An 8,166-nucleotide genomic window follows, 5' to 3' on the forward strand; every position below is an offset into this window, starting at 1 on the left:
GGTGCCATAGGTTCCAGCCTGACGGGATGGTTCAGGAAAACCAGACTCTGCCTGAATTCATCCTCTTAGGATTCTCTGACCTCGGGGCCCTGCAGGGCCCGCTGTTCTGGGCGGTGCTGCTGGTGTACCTGGTCTCCTTGCTAGGGAACTCCATGATCATCCTCCTCACCCAGGCCAGCCCCTCCCTGCACTCGCCCATGTACTTCTTCCTGCGCCACCTCTCGGTGGTGGAGCTCCTCTACACCACCGACATCGTGCCCAGGGCCCTGGCCGACCTGGCCGCCCGGCACCCCCGGGCCATCTCCTTCCGGGGCTGTGCCGCCCAGATGTCCATCTTCATCGTCCTGGGCATCTCCGAGTGCTGCCTGCTCACGGCCATGGCCTACGACCGCTACGCGGCCATCTGCCGGCCCCTGCACTACTCCGCGCTCATGAGCAGGCGGGCCTGCGTGGCCATGGTGAGCAGCTCCTGGCTCATGGGCGTCCTCACGGCCACCACCCACTCCTCCCTCATCTTCTCCCTGCCTTTCCCGCGCCGCCCGGTCGTCCCGCACTTCCTCTGTGACATCCTGCCGGTGCTGAGGCTGGCAAGCGCCGGGAAGCGCAGGAGCGAGGTCTCCGTGATGACGGCCACCGTGGTCTTCATCATGGTCCCCTTCTCTCTGATCGTCACCTCTTACGCCCGCATCCTGGGTGCCATCCTGGCCATGGCCTCCGCCCAGAGCCGCCGCAAGGTCTTCTCCACCTGCTCCTCCCACCTGCTCGTGGTCTGCCTCTTCTTCGGGACGACCAGCATCACCTACATCCAGCCCCGGGCGGGCTCCTCGGTGACCACCGACCGCATCCTCAGCCTCCTCTACACGGTGGTCACGCCCATGCTCAACCCCATCATCTACACCCTCCGAAACAGGGAGGTGGCGGGGGCCCTGCGGCTCATGGTGAAGAGGCAGGTCTTCCCCCCATGAAGGACTCGGGGTGGGGGTAGGGGGTGCCTGCTCCCTCACTGACTGCCTTCAGGGGCTGGGCTAAAGCCACAGACTGATAGAAACCATGCAGCACCTGGGAAAAGTAAGGCTTCCTGGCAGATAATGTTGGATTTAAAACAGAAGTAAATCTGTACCTTAACTCCTAACCCCACCCCAGACTCACTATCAGAGCAACAGGATAAGAAAGAATGGAGGAGGCCCAGCCAGCATGACTCCATGGTTGAGTGTCATTTCTCCGAAAATAAGACAGTGTCTTATATTAATTTTTGCTCCCAAAGATGCGCTAGGTCTTATTTTCAGGGGATGTCTTATTTTTCCATGAAGAAGAATACGGTACACATTTATTGTTCAATGAAAATAAAGGAAATTTATTACCTGTATACGGTAGTACGGAAGTTGTCAGCACATACCAGACAAACTGTGAATCCTACAGTATCAAGAATTTACTCTTCAGTGACAATCATATCATCATCTTCTGGAACATCATCATAACAATCCAATTCCTGAATTTCCTGGTGAATTTCTTGTGACTCCATTTCTTTCAGCATCAGTGGACCAAATCTCTCATGTTTAGCCTAAGGGGGCCTTATTTTGGGGGGATGCCTTATATTTCACTCAGAAGGAAACCTGTAAGTAGGTTTTATTTTCGGAGGATGTCTTATTTTCGGGGAAACACGGGTATGAGCCAGGAGGTCATGGTTCAATTCCCAGTCAGGGTGCATGCCCAGGTTGCAGTCTTGATCCCCAGTTGGGGAGGGTGGGAGGCAATCAGTGATTCTCACGCATCACTGATGTTTCTACTTCTCTCTCCCTCTCTGAAACCAATAAAAATATATTTTAAAAAAGAAGAAGAATGAAAGGGAATGCTGCCTAGGGGGAAGAACATTTGGCATCTTCTAAGTCACATGTGTCAAACACAAGGCCCGCGGGCCAAATCCGTCCCGCCAGGCCTTGCAATGTGGCCCGCACCGCGCTGTCATCACTGCACTCCGCTGCGTTTCCATCACAATGACAGTTTATGACTGTTCAGTAAACCATTCGGCCCGCGATTTAGGCTGGATTTTAGATTTTGGCCCCTTCTCTGATTGAGTTCAACACCCCTATAAGTTATTTTAGACCCCTGAACAAGGTGATGGCCAGCTACAGCAATAGTGTCTGGGTTAAGGAAAATCAGACTCTGCCTGAATTCATCCGTCAGAGGACCTTCAGAGGTCCGTGTCAGTCATGAAAGCAGATGTCTATGAACTTGACATACAACTAAGTGGCCCACCACTGAGCCACGCGGGCTAGGCCAACTTGTAGTTTTTTGAAGGGCTACTACAAACGGTTAGATTTTAAGGCTTCTGGTGCTAAATGTCTCATATATTTAATAGTTTCTTTAATTTATTGACTTGTGTATGGTAGCACAGCCAACTCATAGGAATTAGTATCAATAGTAAATTTGGGGTTTTTTAGAATATTGCATTTTGGGGTTTTCTTTATTTTGTAATATTACAAATAAAAATTACACATATTAAAATTTTTATTGCACCCTTTTAATATATAATTACAAAGAAGCCCAAACCGGTTTGGCTCAGTGGATAGAGCGTAGGCCTGTGGACTAAAAGGTCACGGGTTCGATTCCAGTCAAGGGCATGTACCTTGGTTGCGGGCACATCCCCAGTAGGGGGTGTGCAGGAGGCAGCTGATCGATGATTCTCTCTCATCAATGTTTCTAGCTCTCTATCCCTTTCTCTTCCTCTCTGTAAAAACTCAATAAAATATATTTTTAAAAATCTTTATAATTACAAAGAAAAGAAAATATGCAGTAATTATTAAAAAGTATATAGTAATAAATGCTGGTTTCACATAAAACTTCCAAATAAAATTGAATACATATTAGAAACTTGAGCTTGCTTCTGTGAATATAATTATTATATTGGATTTGTGCTTGAAAAATGGCTATCCACTTCCTGATCAAGATCTTTAAGTACAAATTTCTTAAATAACTGATGGTCACCATCCAAGAAAACTACTCGCAGCAGTGTGTGATAAAACATGAAAAACCTTTTCAGTCATTCAAAATTTTTCAATCATTGAAATTATATGTAAATATATGTTTACATTTACTAGCTTTTCTTTCATTGAAAATTCTTATAATTTTATTACAGGATTTCATTTCCAATAATACTTTTTCTCCTTTTTTCTTTTTCTTTTTTCTTTTTTTTAATATATTTTATTGATTTTGTACAGAGAGGAAGGGAGAGAGATAGAGTTAGAAACATCGATGAGAGAGAGTCATCGATCAGCTGCCTCTTGCACACCCCCTACTAGGGATATGCCCGCAACCAAGATACATGCCCTTGACCAGAATCGAACTGGGACCTTCAGACCCCAAGCCAACGCTCTATCCATTGAGCCAAACCGATTTCGGCCTCCTTTTTTCTTTTTTCTTTTTTTGGCTTAAACAACAGCCATCTATTTCCTCACAGCTCTGGAGGCTAAAAATCCGAGATCCAAGTGTCCGCAGGGCTGGTTCCTTCTGAGGGCTGTGCAGTCATCGCTTCTTGATTTGTAAATGGCCATCTTATCCCTGTCTGTCTTTTTTTATTGATTTATTGATTGATTGATTGATTGATTACAGTTAACATACAATATTATATTAGTTTTGAGTGCACAACATAGTGATTAGACATTTATAAACCTTACAAAGTGATCACTCTACTAAGTCTAGTACCCCTATGACACCATACACAGTTATTACAATGCTAGAGGACCGATGCACAAAATTCATGCAAGAGTAGGCCTTCACAGCTGTGGTGGCTGCCTCGATCCTGCAGCTGCAGCTCCAGCTTTGTCCGGAAGGTCGTCCAGGACATCCAGATGGCTGTTCGGTCGATTTGCATATTATGCTTTTATCATTATAGATTATTGACTATATCCAGCGGTCATCAGCCTTTCGGACCTCACAGACCACCAGTGGTCCGGGTATCACTGGTTGGCGACTGTGGCTCCAAAGGTTTCCTTATTACTTGACAACTGTGCCTACTTTCAATCACATGTTTTCATGTCAGGTATCTCGACAGAGTATCGCTGGAGCTCTCTGGGCAGATTGTGCAGACAGCCACCTTGCAGCTGGATTATATACCACAATGGGGCACATTAGCAGGTAATGGGCAGAAGTATTGGATATATATGAAGACAAAGATTCAGGACCACCATGGAGAGCTTAGGAGATCCCCAGGACTCCCCATCCTCCAAACCCTGAGGGCCACACCTTGGGCTGGGCACTGTGCTCCTTGTCGCATGAACCCCACTCCCCCACAGCTCCGTGGGCCCCTCATCCACAGCAGCAGCAGGACACTTGAAAGCTAGCTGCAAGAGGGGACATGAAGGTCACAGAGCACCTCTAAGCTGCCCTCAACCCACTAAGGCCAAACAGTGTCTAGCCCTCACTTTTCTCACCAGCTGCAGGAACCTCAGGGTGCATCACCAGCCCCACTCTTTTGGGGCTTCCCACTGCGTAGCCCCAGGCAAGGCTATTTATGGCCAGATGCAATGAGCCTGGGAGCTCTGTCCATTCCAAGAAACCCACAATGCAGAAACCAAGGGCAAAGAGGACCACACTCTTTCAGATACTCCAATCCATTTGGCCCTCCATGTGTCATGCTGTACTCTTTGGGAAGCTCAGGTTTAATACAGTCATTCAGAAAACACCATGTCAAGCTGTGTACCAGGAATTTAGTGCAAAGAAGAATAAAATCAACATAATGGGTGAGACAGAACAATTAACATGCAATACAATTTTATATGAGACATGTACAAACAATAGCAGCAAGATAGGATGGTCACGAGTACAAGGGAGAAGTCCCAAATCCAACCTGAGAAGGCTCCAAAGAGGAAGAGACACCTTAACTGAAGTCTGCATAACAAGAATTTATCCAGAGGAAGAAGTAAGAAAGGGAATAATAGAATGCGCAAAGGGCCTGAGGTCAGCAAGAGTGTGTCTCACTCCAAGAACTGCAGGATGCTCTTTACGGTCGAGTATACTGGGTAATGGGAAAGTGACAAGAGAGGAAGGAGACTTGCAGCATCTGAAGTTGTTGGAGTTTGAAGAGGTCTAATTAACCACTCACCTCTCCCTTTGGGTTCTCTACCAACTAGGAAAATACACTGAAGTTAGGAAGCAAATGATCAGCTGTATTACCAGTCAAGCTGAGTGACAACATCAGATTTCAGTTTTTTAAATATCATTGTAGCTGGTGTGGCTCAGTGGTTGAGCATCGACCAATGAACCAGGAGGTCACAGTTCAAGTCCCAGTCAAGGCACATGCCCAGGTTGTGTGCTCAATCCCAGTAGGAAGCATGCAGGAGGCCTCTGATCAATGATTCTCTCTCATCATTGATGCCTCTCTCTCTCTGAAATCAATAAAAATATTTTTAAATAAATAGATAATAAGATGTTGCTAATAAAACAGAAGGTGGGGTACATGGGAACAATATATGTTACTGCATTCACAATTTTTCTGTAAGTCTAAAACTATTCTGAAATAACGTGTTTATTTTTAAGTTAATTTATTGACATGGAAAGATGTTCACAATATATTATTAAGTGTAAAAGCAAGGTAAAAATACAGTAAGTTCTTAATATAAAATATATATTCAGATAGATAGAAATTAAGACATATATACACCAAAGTATTAACAATGATAGACTTTAGATGGAATGAGTCTTTTTGTTTTGTGGATTTTTTTAATATATTTCTGATCCATATGATTTTTCCCTATTTCCATTAATCAGAAATATAGGAAACTCATATATAAAACAGCAAAAGAAAAAGATGGAATTTATTTAAACAGATTTTTATATTTTAAAATGTGTAGTTTATTTTCAATCAATTATTCCTTTTTATGCCTTTGAAATATTTTTATTAATAGTTTGATTTTTCAATTTGATCAAAAGTGAATGTTTCTGGTTGTGAGCACACACTTTTCAAGTGTAAACATCATAGAAAGCTGTGAGTAGAACACAGATGAGGACACTCATAAGTCTGGTTGTTTCCAGATTTATGATGTTGAGCGTTTCTGCAGTTTCCAATTAAAGTACTTTATAAGTAAAAAAGACAGTCAGGGGTACAGAGTGGGAAATGGAGCCAGAGGGACCTTCTCCTCAGGAGCAGCGAAATGCGGAGGTTTTTCCAAAGTGGGCTCCATCGCTCCCAGGTGGTGAGTCTCCAAACAGCCGGTGGGCTCCCCTCTGAGCTGTGTGTGCGGAGCTGGTGAGGGGAGGTGCTGGAGATCCTCTCGTCCAAACGCCATCTCCAGAGCAGGACACTGAGGCCGGGAAGGCTCCTGTGGTTTACCCGCCGTCGCCCGGTGAGTTCAGGGTGGAGCTGAGACCAGTGATAGCGTGCCATCACGCCTCAACAGCCCTGGTGCAGAGGTGGCCTCACTCCCTCCTGACATAACGAGGTTCCATTCATCTTACCCTGCAGGTGAGCTCATGGCGAGAGGGAGGAAGGGTCTTGTCCAAGGCCACACCGCCGGACAGCAGAGAACCAGAACTGGAACACGGCCCATCTGCCTCCAAAGCCAGAGTGACCCAGCCTCCCAGCCCGCTGCCCACCACCCCACAGGTCTGTATGTCTGCACCTCGGCCACAGAAAGAAGGCGCCTGGAGACACCTGCTCTAACTCCATCCGTCACAGAAAAGGACACACAGATGGGGTTGGCTATGATTTTTCTGTAGTGACTGAGGGCCAGAGCTAGGGCTGGACTGTGTCTCCAGGCTCTTTAACTAATGTCCTCTCTGGGCCTCTGTTCTACCTATTAATCTACTGTGTGCACGTGTGTGTCTTATGTGTGCACGTATGTTACATACGTGTGTGTGTGCGTGCACAGAGACCATCCTACACATAGGAAAAGTAGCCAGGAAAACCTCTGAGTCACCCCCCACTGGGATTGGCACCTGCCCCTTTGCAGAGCCTGGAGGTCAGAGTTAGAGACTGAAGGGTTTAAAGTAGGGGTGTCGAACTCAATCAGAGAAGGGGCCAAAATCTAAAATCCAGCCTAAATCGCGGGCCGAATGGTTTACTGAACAGTCATAAACTGTCATTGTGATGGAAACGCAGCGGAGTGCAGTGATGACAGCGCGGTGCGGGCCACATTGCAAGGCCTGGCGGGACGGATTTGGCCCGCGGGCCTTGTGTTTGACACATGTGGTTTAAAGGAAGAAAGGGGACCCTCGCGGTGTAAGGTACCACAGCTGGGCCCTATGGGACTGGGGGTGCTGCCGTGGGTGCGAGATCTCAGGAACGTGTTATCCTGAACTCCTGTGTGCAAGGCCCAGAGGGACACGTGAGACCACGAGGGGGTCAGACTCAAGCCACAAGCTTCCTGCTTCCCGCAGGACAGGAAGGCGGGGAACCTAAAAAGAACCTGCCCCAGCCCCTTTCATACCCTTGCCTCGTCAGCGGAACCCAGTGTCTGGGCCTCTACTGGATCCTGGGCAGGGAGCAGGCACACCCAGGGAGGAGCAGAGACGGTAAGAAGTAGCGCTGGCGAGAGAGGGGGTAGGTGGTGGCCAGGGACTAGGGAGGCAAGAGGTGCGAGCGCTGTGGGCACCAGTGAGCTCACGCCAGAGGCCTGAGCAGGTGTGAGGCAGCACGGGACAGACAGAGGCACAGGCCGTGTGCAGACTGTTCCCCTGACAGCAAAGAGCCCGCTCTCGCCTCAGGAAGGGCATTTCCCTCCAGGAGGTGACTCCCACCACACCGGAGTTCGCGCTCCTGGACGACACCCGTGTGCTGTGCCCCTGCCTGAAACCTCTCTCCACCTTCTCCAGTTCACTCCCTGCCCCTCTCCCAGCCCCAGCACAGAACACCCCCTCTGAGAAGTCTGCCCTCGTTCTCCCACAGAAACCGCATCGCCCCGCAGCCTTCCACCTGGCGTTGCCTCAAAGCGTGGTGCCTCACAGCCACAAACGTTCAGGAGCTCGTGGTTTCTGAGTCAGCAATCAGGCATGGCTTAGGCGAGTGCCTGCGACTCTCACAAAATCGAATCAAGCCGTCAGCAGGAGGCCCTCATTTTCAGGCTCCCCTGGAGTACGGTCTGCCTCTATACTCGCACACAGAGCTGCTGGCAGGCCCCAGGCGCGGGCCGGCCGGAGGGCATCCGTTTCTCGCCAGGTGGGCATCTCACA

At 48.1% G+C, this 8,166-nt stretch overlaps 1 protein-coding gene across 1 annotated transcript; it reads left to right on the plus strand.

Moving 5' to 3' along the window:
* Window positions 1–968, plus strand: LOC118728224 (olfactory receptor 10P1). The gene has a single exon (XM_036454506.1). It carries the CDS (start codon window positions 27–29, stop codon window positions 963–965), a length of 939 nt encoding a protein of 312 aa, XP_036310399.1. The 5' UTR covers window positions 1–26; the 3' UTR covers window positions 966–968.
* Window positions 969–8,166: the final 7,198 nt, after the last annotated feature.

This window comes from Pipistrellus kuhlii, unplaced genomic scaffold (genome assembly GCF_014108245.1).
Source record: "Pipistrellus kuhlii isolate mPipKuh1 unplaced genomic scaffold, mPipKuh1.p scaffold_m20_p_3, whole genome shotgun sequence".
NCBI classification, from domain to species: Eukaryota; Metazoa; Chordata; class Mammalia; order Chiroptera; family Vespertilionidae; genus Pipistrellus; species Pipistrellus kuhlii.

Bases quoted from the DNA above. Each gene is read 5' to 3' on its own strand.
- LOC118728224 (XM_036454506.1), top strand. From the start codon at position 27: ATGGTTCAGGAAAACCAGACTCTGCCTGAATTCATCCTCTTAGGATTC.